This window comes from Zootoca vivipara, chromosome 2 (assembly GCF_965207765.1).
Source record: "Zootoca vivipara chromosome 2, rZooViv2.hap1.1, whole genome shotgun sequence".
Taxonomy (NCBI): domain Eukaryota; kingdom Metazoa; phylum Chordata; class Lepidosauria; order Squamata; family Lacertidae; genus Zootoca; species Zootoca vivipara.
Genome location: NC_142584.1, coordinates 115,416,416 through 115,432,017, shown reverse-complemented (window position 1 = coordinate 115,432,017; position 15,602 = coordinate 115,416,416). Strand labels below are relative to the sequence as shown.

The 15,602-nt window shown below is 44.6% G+C and overlaps 1 protein-coding gene across 1 annotated transcript in view; it reads right to left on the bottom strand.

The window, feature by feature from the left end:
• Window positions 1–2,358: 2,358 nt before the first annotated feature.
• LOC118081404 (uncharacterized) overlaps window positions 2,359–15,602 on the bottom strand; it is a 25,186-nt gene continuing 11,942 nt past the window's right edge. Inside the window, exon 4 of the mRNA XM_088664271.1 lies at window positions 2,359–6,909. Within this exon, the coding sequence (XP_088520397.1) occupies window positions 5,371–6,909 (1,539 nt within the window). The 3' untranslated portion in view covers window positions 2,359–5,370. The remainder of the gene's footprint in view (window positions 6,910–15,602) is intronic.

Here is a 15,602-nt window from a genome sequence, read left to right as displayed (position 1 = left end):
GGCCTGGGGCCGCCTGAACTGCTGAGAGGCGCAGCGCGGCGGTTCCAGGCGCGCGCTCCCCGCGCGCCTCTGGAGCTTCGCATGGGGAGTGGGAGCCTGGGGCCTCCTCCTCCGCGCCTCTCAGTTTTTGAGCGGCTTCAGGCCGCTCTCCAGAGGCGTACAGGGAGCACAAGCCTGGGGCTGCCTCCTCTGCGCCTCTCAGCTCCCCGCGCGCCCCTCCTGCCTGCCTCACTCACAGGGGGCGCCAGAGGGATCTTGGCACCAGGGCGCCAGATATGGTTAAGACGGCCCTGTTAGTAGTTTGCGTACAACTAGCTCAACAATAATGTTGACACTTTTAATCTGTCTTAATGACATGTTTTAATAATACATATTGTGTTCTCATTAAAACCAGATATTTTAATGTTAAAAAAACCAAAAACCTCTGGAAACCTCACAAGCAGAGCAAGTTGGAAAGAGAGCTCTTCTGTTGATGCCCCCCCCCGAAACTGGCATTCAGAAAGCAAACTCCATGAGCTTTCTGCACACCATGCATGTTTGCAGGCGCCTCTGTCATGTCCCATCCTTGTCTGCCCATTTTATAGGCCAGTTTCCTAGCATTTTTAGGCTCTTTGGTACATTTCCTCTCTCCCTTCCTCCAGGCCCTGCCCCTTCTCCACAGAGTTGGAAAGAGAAGAGGTATTGCCAATTCTCTGGTAAAAGTCTGAACCAGGGCTATTTATCTGAGCCTTGATAGGCCTTGTCCTGCTGCCCTGACCCATTCAAAGGTGAGGTGCATTTATGCTCTGCCTAGCTAGAAGAGCCAGGCTGCTAATGGAATCCATCACTATACCATTTAAGAGCAGTATGGGGAGCAGGCCCAAGCTCATGTTATTAAAGGTCATGCCAGCCTTATATGTGGGATGAAAGCACCCAAAATGTCCAACCAAAGAAGAATGGCAACTTAAGTTGACATAATATGCGCAGCTTGCAGACTTAACATATAGAATAAGAGAATAAGAAGAACATACGCTTAGAGAAGATTGGGAAACATTTATTGAATATCAGGGGGGGGGAACTGTGTACAGCTGAAAACGCTGGCAGCATTAAGATAAATTCAACAGTGTAAACAAGTTATGATGGATGCAATAATGGAAAACCGATTGGTATAGTGTGTGTGTGTGTGTGTGTGTGTGTGTGTGTGTGTGTGTATTAAATCCAAAATGCTAAGTAAAGGGTTAATACTCTCAAAGGCTATAGCAGGGATGCCAACTTTGCCAACTTGAACAAAATATTGGAGAAGCCCAGGTAAGCCCCACTCCACATAACTGATCATACAGCACGACACCCATATACCCCCACCCACCCCACACCATTTGAATGGCAATGCCCATTAATTTTGGGGAGCTCAAATATTTCATTGGGGGCTGAAGAGACCTCAGCCCCTAGGAGCTGTCTTCTATGGGCTATAGAATTCCAATATATAATTCTGTGATGCCATACACCTTCTGCCGGAGGCAGTTATGTCAGCTGGTACATTTGTGGAAGTTATGAACAGTCTTATGTGTTAGAGCATTGGTTTTCAACCAGGGTGCTGTGACTCCCTGGGGTGCCTTGAATGACGGTCAGGGGTGCCGCAGGCACCCCTGGCCTCTGACCCTCTTTCCTTTTCTCTCTCTTCTTATGCCCTCTCACGTCTCTGCCTCCCAAGGGCTTGCACGTGAGGGAGCTCAACCAGCCAGTCCGCCAGCCCCTGCTGTTGGGAATGAACAGACAAGTCCCAGGCCCCTGTGGAGCAGTGCGAGGCGGCCAATCAGGTTGCGGATTCACTTCTGCCAGCAGCCTGATTGGCTGCTCCTGCAGGCCAATCAGGTTGCTGATTCACTTCCACCTGGAGCTGGATCGGGTGGCTCCTGTGGACCAAGCAGACTACTGCTGCTGGATCCGATTGTTCTAGGATTCAGCTCAGTACATAACACGTTCACAGTGTTGCAGAGGCAATGCTTATAATTATTAATATAATGATTCCCTTCCCTTTGGCACCTGCTTCTCAATAAAGCTCCAGAGCTTTGCCCAAAGCTCACCTTTGAACTCACTAAAATAAACATCATTATTGAGAACGACATGACATAATCTCTTGCATCTGAGCTAGAAAGGACCGACCCATAGATGCTTGCTGTACCTGAGAGAGCATGGCTTCAGTTTTAGGGCAGGCGAGTTTGATAATGAGACAGTGAGGTTTAAAATACACAAAAGTATCGGTAACACTGCCACCACTGAATACCTCTAGGTAATTCAGACAAAAAGTTGGCTTGGTAGGGTGCGAGCAGTCTAGGACCAGAATCAGCTAAGCAGCCAAAGGAACCAAACCCAGACAAATGTCTTTTAACTATTTATTCAAAAATAAGGTTAAACAAGAATGGTTATGCACTTCTTAACAAAGAGTTTACAATTAAAAATAACAAATATAACAACTGACTAACTTATACATACGTATGAAAGCTAACAGGAAAACCAGCGCTGTGCCTTCTCCAGCCTGGCAGGGCACAGCTAAAGCACATGTTGTTACATCTGCCCCAGGTTAGAGGTAGCAAAACTTCAGCTCCAGCTCAGACTCTAGCAATTAACATTTCAAAACCCACAGGTCTTAAGGATTTAGCACACAGTGTGTATTTCAGTGTTAAGCCAATCACATTTTACTTTAGGTAGCCGTGTTAGTCTGGGTCGAAGTAAAATAAAAAAATTCCTGAAGGAATTTTTTTATTTTACATTTTACTTTAGTTCTTGAATGAGCCTATAGGTGATCAACAAGGCACTTATTCTTTCATCTCATTAGGAGTTAAGCCATCAAACGACCCTGCGGATTCTCAGGACAGCCAGAGACAATAAACCAATTAAGGCCTGGCCCTTTGTGATTCTAACACTTTTCAAAACAGACATCCTTCCCCAGCTAAAGCAGATCTCCAATTAGCATGCAAATCAAAAGGGAGGGGGGCTGACAGGAGAGGAATTCCGCCCTCAGGGCAAAAGGACAGCTTCTCAGAAACTCAGGTTTTCTCTTAACCCATTCCCAGGCTCCTTTGCAGACCTTCCCAGTATGCACTGCAATGAACCAGGGTTTCACCTAGATACAGCATATTGCTTATTCCATGACAGAGTAATTTTACAAATTGTGTATTTAAAGTCATGGAAAATTCTTGGTAAAATTTTGAGGTTAAGGGGAGAAATAGTAGAAGAAAGGGTGTTTTTTTTAAAATTTGGATAAATTGATTAATTATTGGTGAAAAAGAGATGATATTTTTAGAATAGAATATTTGAGTGTGCATGATGAAATGTGGTAGATTAATTTAAGATGCAAGATGAAAACTGCTTAATTAGAATTTTAAAATGGACCCAGTGAGGGGGAATTGAGGAAGTCAACAATGTTAAGTAAACAATATAAGATTCGGGATGCTTTTCTTTTTATATGTTTTCTTTTTTCTCTTGTTTGAGTTTCTGTTTTGTTTTTTGTTTTTATGATTATGTATCTGGAAAACGAATAAAAAATATTTTGGGGGAGAACACACAGCACAAATACATCCCATCAGGAACCAGCCACTGCCTGGCTATTTCGGAGACATAAAATTGAAAGCCCTCCTAGGCAGATGAAGGTGAAGAAACACACATCCTGAAACAGTGACCTATTAACACTCTAGACACAGGCTGGAAAATCAATGTATCTTCTATACTGTTCTCAGTACTCTTTTGACTGCGTATTGAGGTTTATTATACAGTATATGTTTTTCAACAGCATTTATTCATTAGCGCTGTGATCTGAGGGCTCTCATTGCAAAGATCTACTTTACATATATCAAGAGAATACCAGCAAATGTATTTGAAAAATATAACATCAATTCTCACCAGATTAACAAATATTGGGGATGGCGGATGGGCAGGTGTGAAGGACCCCCTGGTCCTGAATGGGGTAACTGTGCCCCTGAAGGACCCGGTACGCAGCCTGGGAGTCATTTTGGACTCACAGCTGACCATGGAGACGTAGGTCAATTCTGTGTCCAGGGCAGCTGTTTATCAGCTCCATCTAGTATGCAGGCTGAGACCCTACCTGCCCGCAGACTGTCTTGCCAGAGTGGTGCATGCTCTAGTTATCTCCTGCTTGGACTACTGCAATGTGCTCTACGTGGGGCTACCTTTGAAGGTGACCTCAAAACTACAACTAATCCAGAATGCGGCAGCTAGACTGGTGACTGGGAGTGGCCGCCAAGACCATGTAACACCAGTCTTGAAACACTTACATTGGCTCCCAGTATGTTTCCAAGTAAATTCAAAGTGTTGGTGTTGACCTTTAAAGCCCTAAACGGCCTCGGCCCAGTATACCTGGAGCATCTCCACCCCCACCGTTCTGCCCAGACACTGAGGTCCAGTGCAGAGGGCCTTCTGGCGGTTCCCTCACTGCGAGAAGCCAAGTTACAGGGAACCAGGCAGAGGGCCTTCTCGGTAGTGGCACCCGCTCTGTGGAACACCCTCTCACCAGATGTCAAAGAGAAAAACAACTACCAGACTTTTAGAAGACATCTGAAGGCAGCCCTGTTTAGGGAAGCTTTTAAGGTTTAATAGATTATTGCATTTTAATGCATTCCTATGGGATTTGACTTACACATTTTTTTGACTTACGAATGTGCATTCGGAATGCATTAAATTCGTAAGTAGAGGTACCACTGTATAGCTATGTAAATCGAACTCTGATCAGGAGAACAATCTGCAACGCAGCTACTAAAAGGAATAAAAATGTATTTTAGGAATAAGGTAAAAGTGTATTTTAGGAATAAGGGAATTAAAACTGAGCTTGCGATTTGTTGGGATTAGAGCTACATGGGGATATAGTTATAGTTAGATTTATATTTACATGGATAATTGTAAAATTAAAGGAAGTTAGAGATAATTAACGGTTAATAAAAGGGTAATGCAAGTACTAAGAAGATTACAAGGAAAGCGATATATAAAGGGTTGGGAAGAAATTTTAATTGGAGTGTATGGAAGATTTTATTGATGGATTGTAAACTATATTAATTGTTGTTTGTTTGTTTGTTTGTTTTTTGTTTGTTTGTTTATGAGTTTGTATTCTCTTTTTTGTTTATGGATTTGTTGCGATTTTTTAAAAAGATGAGAAATAAAGTCTATTTTAAACCTGTAAAAAAAAAAATCTAATGGAATTCTAATGGAAGCAAATTCTAATTCTGAACACAATCATTGGCTTACTCTCTGTAGGAGTTAGATATGATTAAAGATCTTCCCACACTCCAACCCTTTCTAAGATGTTTCCCTTGTACGAGTTCTTTTCAGTTTAGTAAGGGAGCCCTTCTCACAGAAGTTATTTCCATACGCCAAACATTTCTAAGATTTCCTCCCTTTATGTATTATTTGGTGTCTAGTAAGGTGACTCCTCTTGCTGAAGCTCCTTCCACACTCTGAACATGTATACGGTTTGTCCCCTGTATGAGTTCTTTGATGCGAGGTAAGGGAGCTACTGCACCTGAAGTTTTTTCCACAATCCGAACATGTATACGGTTTCTCTCCTGTATGAGTTCTTTGATGCAACGTGAGTTGGCTACGACGACAGAAGCTCTTTCCACACTCCAAACATTTATAAGGTTTCTCTCCTGTGTGCACTCTTTGATGCAAGGTAAGAGTGCAACTCTGGCTGAAGCTCTTTCCACACTCCAAACATGTATATCGTTTCTCCCCTATATGAATTCTTTGATGCCGGGAAAGGGAGTCAATGCGACTGAAGCTGTTGCCACATTCCCAGCATTTATAAGGTTTGCTGCCTTGATGAGTTTCTTGATGTCTAGTAAGTGCATTGCTACGAGGGAAGCTCTTTCCACACTCCGAACATGTATGCGGTTTCTCCCCTGTATGAATCCGTTTGTGTGACTTAAGGGCGCTACTGTGACTGAAGCTCATTCCACAGTCTGAACATGTATACGGTTTCTCCCCTGTATGAGTTCTTTGATGCGAGGTAAGGCTACCAGTGTGACTGAAGCTCCTTCCACACTCTGAACATGTATACGGTTTCTCCCCTGTATGAGTTCGTAGATGCAAACTAAGGGCACTACTGTCACTGAAACTCTTTTGACATTCAAAACATTTATAACGTTTCTCTCCTGTATGAGTTCTTTGATGGTGAGTAAGCCCATAGTTGTGAGTAAAGCTCTTTCCACACTCAGAACATGTATACGGTTTCTCCCCTGTATGAGTTCGTAGATGCAAGCTAAGGACACTACCATGATTGAAGCTCTTTTGACATTCAAAACATTTATAACGTTTCTCTCCTGTATGAGTTCTTCGATGTTTATTAAGCCCATTGTTGCTAGCAAAGCTCTTTCCACACTCAGAACATGTATACGGTTTCTCCCCTGTATGAGTTCGTAGATGCAAGGTAAGGGCACGACTGTCACTGAAGCTCTTTTGACATTCACAACATTTATAACGTTTCTCTCCTGTATGAGTTCTTTGATGTTTAGTAAGCCTATTGTAGCGAGCGAAGCTCTTTCCACACTCCAAACACGTATGCGGTTTCTCCCCTGTATGAATTCGTTGATGTGACTTAAGGCCACCACTCTTTCTGAAGCTCCTTCCACACTCTGAACACGCATACGGTTTCTCCCCTGTATGAATTCTTTGATGCAACGTAAGGGAGTTACTGTGACTGAAGCTCCTTCCACACTCTGAACATGTATACGGTTTCTCTCCTGTATGAGTTCTTTGATGCGAGCTAAGGGAACTACCGTCACTGAAGCTCTTTTGACATTCAAAACATTTATAATGTTTCTCTCCTGTATGAATTCTTTGATGTTTAGTAAGCCCACTGTTCTGAGTGAAGCTCTTTCCACACTCAGAACATGTATACGGTTTCTCCCCTGTGTGCACTCTCTGATGTAAAGTAAGAGTTGAGCGATGACCAAATCTCTTTCCACACACAGTGCATTCATGCTTTTTCTCCTCTTTGTGAATTTGATGTTCTCCACCCTGAGACGTACCGGATTTACCCTCCGGCTTTTGCTTTCGTCTCCCCTCTTGCCTGCTGCCTCCATCTTGAACCCTCAGCCTCCTTTGCTCCTCCTCCTCTTTGGATCCTTTTGGTGACACTTCTGATTGTTCTCCTTCTGCCAGTATCTCTTCAACATCTCCTGATGGAATAAAAAGGCAAACTGATGAAATGCTAAAGGAGCTTCTTCACCCCAATCATTCAGTCGGGACACGGAGATCAAGGTTCCAGGGCCTTCTGCTGGTTCCCTCACTGCACAAAGTGAAGTTACAGGGAACAAGGCAGAGGGCCTTCTTGGTAGTGGTGCCCACCCTGTGGAACGCACTCCCGTCAGATGTCAAACAAACAACGATACAACTTTAAGCAGACATCTAAAGGCAGCCACATATAGGGAAGTTTTTAATGTTTTATGTTTTATTGTGCTTTTATATTTGTTGGATGCCAGCTGGAGTGGCTGGGGCAACCCAGTCAGATGCGTGGGGTACAAATAATGAAAGTATTAATATTAGTATTATTATTTACTGAGTTTATATACCGCTCTATACCCAGAGGTCTCAGCGTGGTTCTCAGAAAGAATCACAGAATAAAAATAACAATCCAATTACACCACACCCAAAAAAGTGCCACATTTTTTAAAAAATGGCCCTTCCACCTCCAAAGCCCAAGCCCAAAGCCTCTCCTGGCGGCTGCATTAATAAACGCCTGGCAGCATTAGGCAGTCATTCATCATTTCCCCTAACACACACTTGGGGGCACTGCGAGGGGTTTAGGGGTTTTTGCTTTTTAATTTAGTGGGCGTTGTGTCACATGCAAGGCTACGGCGGCCATTTTAAGTAAGGGCAGTCGTGCCCCTTTTAACCTAGGTTTTATACTATGACTGATTGCCAGACTCTGCGTCTTTAAAAAACAACAACCATGCACTTTCTCTCCCCAGTTTAAGTCCTCAAACCAACACCACATCCTACATTCAAAACAAATAACCAAAACAAACAAACCACAAAACACACAACAATGCCCAAATCATACAATACCCACCAAAATAAACGACAACCCAAAAAATAAAATTAAACAATAGTAACTTCTGGTTCTCATGTTCTTATTTTTTAAAAAAATATGAATCTATTTAATTATAAATGTTCACGATGCGTGCGCAGTAGCCAATGAATGGAGATACAGGAGGGAGGGGACAACAGAGGGCTCAGACAAAAGTAAATACTGGGAAATAGAACCCAGAAACTGACAGTTCCTTCTCCAATGGTGGGGGCCAAAGTAGGAAGATACCGGGGGGACGGGCCAACACACCCCAGGGACAACAGAGGGCTCAGACAAAAGTACATGCTGGGAAATAGAACCCAAAAGCTGACAGTTCCTTCTCCAAGGGTGGGGGCCCAAGTATGGAAATACAGGAGGGAGGGAGCAACATTGCCCGGGGACAACAGAGGGCTCAGAAAAAAGTGCATGCTGGGAAACAGAACCCAGAAGCTGACAGTTCCTTCTCCAAGGGTGGGGGTCAAGGTATGGAGAAACAGGGGGAGGGGCCAACACTCCCTGGAGACAACAGAGGGCTCAGACGGGGTGGTGGTGGGGGGAGCCCGATAGCTCATGAGTCAGGACAGGGTGGGGCCAGTCACAGGGATGTGCTGGAGGGGTGGGGGGGGGGAGAAGGGGACTCGATAGCTCATGGGTTGGGACATAGTGGGGCCAGTCACATGGGTGTGCCGCAGGGTGGGGGGGAGGGGGCTCAATAGCTCATGGGTTGGGACAGGGTGGGGGCAGTCACAGGGATGAACCAGGGGGTGGGGGGAGGAGGGGGCACGATAAGTCATGTGTCTGGACAGAGTGGGGGGAATCACAGGAAAGAACCACAGCAACGTGTGGCCGGGCCAGCTAGTATGATTATAAATGTAAGTGACTTATATAGCATTGAACATGACATGTATAGCATTGAAAATGACATGTATATCTATGTACAGTTGAAGGTATGCAAAAAAAAAATGTATTCCCTTGGGATACAGTATATACAAACTGTTGTTATTCAGGTAAGAATTTGTACTTGTAGCTCTTGCGTTTGTGGACTTGCACAAGGGATTCTCGTTTGATGGTCCAACAGTAGTCTGACATCATAGTTTTGTCCCATCGCCCTTGATAATGCTCTTCCATTGTCTTCAGGTCTTGATGAAAGCGCTCTCCCTGTTCATCACTGACTGCCCCAAGGTTTTTTGGGAATTGATCTAGGTGACTATTCAGGTAATGGAGCTTCAAACTCATATTGCACCCAATATTGTGGAAAGCCAACATTTTTTCAACCACAACCTCACAGTTGTCTGCTTTTTTGTTGCCAAGGAAGGAAGCTTTTGATAACTGCCACAAAAGACTGCCATGCTTTCTTCTCTTTGCCATTCAGCTTCCTGACAAATTCCTCATCTCAAACAAGGGCACGAATTTGAGGTCCATCAAACACACCTGCTTTGATCTTCTCGAAAGACAAAGTGGGAAAAGCTGCAACTATATGTTGAAAACATTTGCCTTCAGTATTTAATGCCTTCACGAACTGTTTCATCAAGCCATCTTTTGGGTTGATTGTGACATGGAAGGAGGAAATCTGGATTTGATTCTGAGAAGGATTTAAAAGAATTCATTTGGAGTTTGAAAAGCGACATAGGAGGTAAGGATGAGATCTTGCAGATTTATTATTACGGTTCAGGACCTCATAAGTCAATAATGACCTCAAGGCCTTTTGCCTTTATGTGGTTGAATTAAGCTTTGCTGAACATAGAATTGTCCCGTCTTTGACATAGGAGACATGAAAAAAGATAGTTTGATGAAACAGTTCGTGAAGGCATTAAATACTGAAGGTAAATGTTTTCAAATACAAGTGCAAATTCTTACCTGAATAACAACAGCTTGTATATACTGTATCCCAAGGGAATACATTTTTTTGCATACCTTCAACTGTACATAGATATACATACTTTTTCAGCAGGGGGCCAGTTCACTGTCCCTCAGACCTTGTGGGGGGCCGGACTATATTTTTTTTTTGGGGGGGAACCCGTTTTTAAGAGGTTCAGGTTTAAGCTAAGTGCAATTTGTCCTTCACATTTGCCATAATATAGACAGGCACGGATGCTATTTTTTAAGTTCAGCATTTGAACTTTGAAGTGGGAGCATATTTAAATGCTTTAAATATACTGTACCATTAATGCTGACACCCACCCCCAAAATATAATAGCTGAAGCAACCAAAGAAATAACATATAAGGATTATTGCTCTTTCCTGGAATGTTTGTCATTTTGAAACTGTATATTCCAGCTGTATGTGTGAAGTTTCATGTTTGCCAGGGAATAAAGAGCTGCTTTGTGCCTCCACCAAAAGAAAAAAAAAATCATTTTACTGCTGTCTGCACAAAATTGTTTTAATAAACATTATTATTTCCCTGCACAAAGCGTGTAAAGGTGGGCAATGGATTATTGCTGAAGGAAAAAAGTGAAGAAATGTTCATGGGTAAAACTGAGCTAACTTTACTATACACCACAGGTTAAACAAAAAAGAATAAATTTTATCTTTGAAAAAGAACAGGAGCAAGAACAGGAGAACTTCATAAGCTGTAAGGTCAGTAAAACTTGTGCTGCAAAACACATAAAAACATTTTACCTTGCATGAACAATGGCAGAAAGGAGAAAAGCAATGCACTTGCAGAAAGACATTCTGGAAGCAGGAACATGCAAAAGCCATGTGAGTGTAGAAAAAACAAACCCTACACCCAGCACACCATCAGTGGCACAGAAAGCTATAAGGCCTCAGCCACACTTGGACTGTTAATGTGGACTTGAAGATCGTTGTTTCTCCTTTTTAAAAAAACCACTTCTGCCCAGAACTGCTCTTGCAGAAACTGCTGTATTTGATTGAAACACAAATGTTTCAAAATGTGTGTGTTGGGTTATTGGGTTGTTTTTGTTTCAGTTTTGCTTATATATTTTGAGTTTGAGTTTGAACCACTTTGAGCCTGTGGGTATAGGGAGTTATATAAATTTAATAAATTATACTAAAATCAGGCCGGATAAAAATTATTACAAGTTCCAGGGTGAGCCCCTGCAGAAGGTTTTCTAATGCCTAAAGGTTTGCCTTGACCCCAAGCCCTAAATCTGGATAAATTGATGACTAGAAAAAGGAGACATTGAAAAATAACTTACATTGAAACGGTTGGCCGAATAGGGTTTTTTAAACCCTCCCCATACTCTCTCCAGCAGCACCCCCACTCTCCCCGCCCCCCCAGTTATAATATGTAATAATATGACCCACCTCCAGTGCCTCCGCAAGGAAGGACAGCCGCCGTCATGACCAGCTTCTCCCTCGGGAAGCGGGACAGGAAGCGGAAGCGCCTATTCTCCTGACAGCCTTTTGTTCCTCTGCTCTAGGAATCTCAGCTCTTTATATATATTATAGGTTTATTATAGGTTTGGGTAATGCAGGTGGTCTTTTTGTGGGGGTTGTTGTTTTGATTTTTATTATGTAGTTTGTGGTTTTATATCTTTATTTTATTCTGAGACCCCCGGGAAATCCGGGTATAGGGTGGTATAGAAATTCAAATTCAAATAATTATTGTTAGAGGACACTGGAACAATTTTATGGAACCAAGAAGGTAGGAGTCTGAAAAATTTGTAAGCTACTGTGTTAAAGGTTTTTTCCCTGCAGACTGCGTTTCAACTTTCCTGCGTTATTTATGTTCCCACCTTGTGAATGGGCTGGGCGAGGGGGGATGTGTTTGTTTGGGCAGCTTTCTTAGAATCGTGGAGTTGGAAGAGACCCCAAAGGGACCCTGAGAGTCCTCTAGTTCAACCCCCTGCAATACAGGAATCTCAGCTAAAGCATCCCTGGCAGGTGACCATCCAACCTCTGCTTAAAAACCTCCAAGGAAGGTGAAACCGTTCCACTGTCAAACACAGATTCTTATAAGCAAGCACATTGTGATGGAACTGTATCCAACCAGGTGGCACTAATAGTGAGGAAAGGATTTGTAACACCCAAGACCTTTTGGGAAAGCCTGCAGAGTTAAGGCGAGCAGATTTAACCCTCAGAGGACCAAAATCTCTTCTGCCTGGGGAATCCCCAAACTGAATTGAGCCGCTTTTCTCTGAGATTAAGCACCTGTTGGGAAAAGTGGGACTGACTCCTGAGAAAACCTACATGGTGAGTTGTAAATGGCTTCTTAGGAATTGCACACTTGTTTTGCTATTACTTCTTTTGTAGGCGTTTATTATTTTGTTCCCTAAAATTTACATGCAACTTTACTATACATACATATACATCTATATATATATATATAAATGTAAAAATGGTGAAACTGTGGGCTCCACTTTTCTCGGTAACCGCTTGACCGATCCCCCTGAAATTTGGACACAACGATCCATGCCACTTCCTGAGTGTTTGCAGAACCTCAGATGCCTCACATCTCTTGCCTGCACAGGTACAGACCTGCTTTCCCACAAACTAAAACAGCGCCCTCAAGTGGCGTTATTCCCTCAGCTCCTCCACCACCCCCTCCCTCCCCATGGAATCTACGCCACACCCACAAACCCCGCCTCCTCCACGAGAGTCCAAGATCTCATCGGAGACACCCGACAGCAGCGTCTTGAGCTCCTACCACCGTCCTCAACTGTTCTTGAAGTATACCTTTCCCTCTCACACTCCATCCATCATCCTAACATTCTCAGATCCTCTCCTCCCAACTTCCATACCTTTCCCTCACATACTCCCAACACTGTCATCTGATCCTTTCCCCTCTCACAATCAGCCCCCCCAGGCCCTCATAAATGCTTTCCTTGCTCATTATCCGCTCCTAAACAACGTCCTCCTAACCTCTCCAGCAGCAGCAGCAGCGTCCTCCAATCCGTTCCCTCACACCTTCCTCCGATCCTTGCCCACAGGCCCTCAGAACCTTTCCGCCATCTTGCTGCCCTCCTAACCAGCGTCCTCCTATCCCTTCCCTCTCACCGTCTTCCGATCCTTTCCCTCTCACAATCACACCCCCCACAGGCCCTCATAACAACTTTCCTGGATCAAGGTCCTCCTAACCTCTCCAGCAGCGTCCTCTGATCCGTTCCCTCTTATCCTTCCTCCGTTCATTGCCCTCTCACAATCACCCCCCCAAAGGCCCTCAGAGCCTTTCCGCCATTTTGCTGCCCTCCTAACCAGCGTCCTCTGATCCCTTCCCTCTCACTGTCCCCCGATCCTTTCCCTCTCACAATAACAGCCCCCACAGGCCCTCAAAAACACTCTCCATCTTTATCCGCTCCAAAACAAGGTCCTCCTAGCCTCTCAAACAACGTCCTCTGATTAGTTCCCTCTTACCCTTCCTCCAATCTTTCCCCTCTCACAATCACCCCCCCCCAGGCCCTCAAAGCCTTTCCACCATCTTGCTGCCCTCCTAACCAGCGTCCTCTGATCCCTTCCCTCTTACCGTCCTCTGATCCTTTCCCTCTCTGACTCACCCCAACCACAGGCTCTCAAAAACACTTTCCTTCGTCTTTATCCACTCCAAAACAAGGTCCTCCTAACCTCTCCAACAGCGTCCTCCGATCCGTTCCCTCTTATCCTTCCTCCGATCTTTGCCCTCTCACAATCACACCCCCCCACAGGCCCTCATAAACGCTTTCCTTCATCTTCATCCCCTCCTAAACAACGTCCTCCTAAGCTCTCCACCAGCGTCCTCCGATCCTTTCCCTCTCACAATAACACCCCCCCAGGCCCTCAGAGCCTTTCCGCCATCTTGGTGACCTCCTATCATCCTCTGATCCGTTCCCTCTCACCATCCTCCGATCCTTTCCCTCTCACAACTACCCCCCCCCACATACTCTCATGAACGCTCTCCTTGCCCTACTAAATAACATCCTCCAAACCTTTCCAGCATCCTCCTCCGATCCTTTACCTCTCACAATCACCCCCCCAAAGCCCCTCAGAGCCTTTCCGCAATCTTGGTGACCTCCTAAACCAGCGTCCTCCGATCCATTCCCTCTCACCTTCCTCCGATACCTGCCCTCTCACAATCCCCTTGTGATGGAATAGTGCCTGATGATGACTACAGTTCATCATGGGTTAATCTATCACTCCCAGTTTGGCAGGTGTTCCTTGGGAGGCAGAGCTTGAGGGCATTCTAAATGGCAGTTGGCAGTTGGAGAGTAGAGTGTCAGAGAGGGATGCAGGAGTTGTAGTAACAAGTCTGTGTTAAATAAAAAGAAGATATGTGCTTTTAAGAACCAAAGAAATTCATGTTTATAAGTTAAATAATAAAGTTAAATGTGCTTAAACGTTCACCGACTCGGCAGTGTCTCAGTACCTTCAGAGGTGTGACAAAGAGGGGAGAACAAAGCTTTCCTGGGGAAGAGGAAACTGTTGGCTTTTTCTCCTGTCATACAAAGGGCTGGTTAGCGAAGGCGAAGGAGCCACATAGTTGCCTAAGGGAGAGGCACACTGTAGCAGTAGGGATCCATGGGAGGGACTTCCCACTGGTGGCCATAGGTTTCGAACGCAGCGCCTGAGGTACTCTGGAGACAAGTCCAATTTGGACACTCGAGGTTTTCTTCTCCTGTTTGTAGAGAAGCACAGGGAGAGCCTCTGATGGTAAAGCAGTGAGGGGGGGGGGAAAAACCCTCATATTTTTGGTGGCAGCGGGGGGATCGTCACACCCCTCCCAAACAACGTCCTGCAAACCTCTCCAGCAGCATCCTCTGATCCTTCCTCCCCTCCTAAACAACATCCTCCAAACGTCTCCACCACCTTCCTCCGACCCTTTCCCTCTAACATTCACACTCTCACAACCATACCATTCCCTCTGACAATCACACCCTCTTACCATCACTGAACACCCCACACACCCCAATTCCATTATCCAAAAACTCAGTGAAACAACCTACTACAACTCCCCAAGGGAACCACACCACTCCAAATACAATTTGTACTTTCACAAGATCCAGACCGCCCAGGGATAAACTTCAATCAACAAAGCTACAACTCTACAACTCAAAGAAGGACTATAAAGGTAAGATACCCCATCTCTACCGCCACCAACATGACTTCTTATTCCAATACCCCCCACACAACCCCTTAATAAACCCACCTCCCACACTTTCCTAACAGGCCGCTCCAAATACCAATTCTACCTTCCTGAGATCCAGACTGCCCTGGCATAAACTTCCATCACCAAAAATACAAATCCAAAACTCAAAAAAGAACTCTAAAGGTAAGATAACCCATCTGTACCCCGACCTACATGACTTATTAACTTCCTAATACCAACAATACCCCCCACACAACCCCTTAATCAATCCACATCTCAATCTTTACTACGTACATTTCACACACACCCTACAACAATTAACTCCAATCCACGTCCCCCCACAAACCCCGCCTCCGCCACGAGATCCTGTAAAACAGGTGGACTCAGATGCTCAGGGGGATCTGAAGGGGGACTATTACCCTCCATTTGACAGACTAACACACAGCAACGCGTGCAGGGCCAGCTAGTATATATATAAAATCCAGAGTTCTGGAAAAATAAAACAATGAAATTGCCATTTAAAAA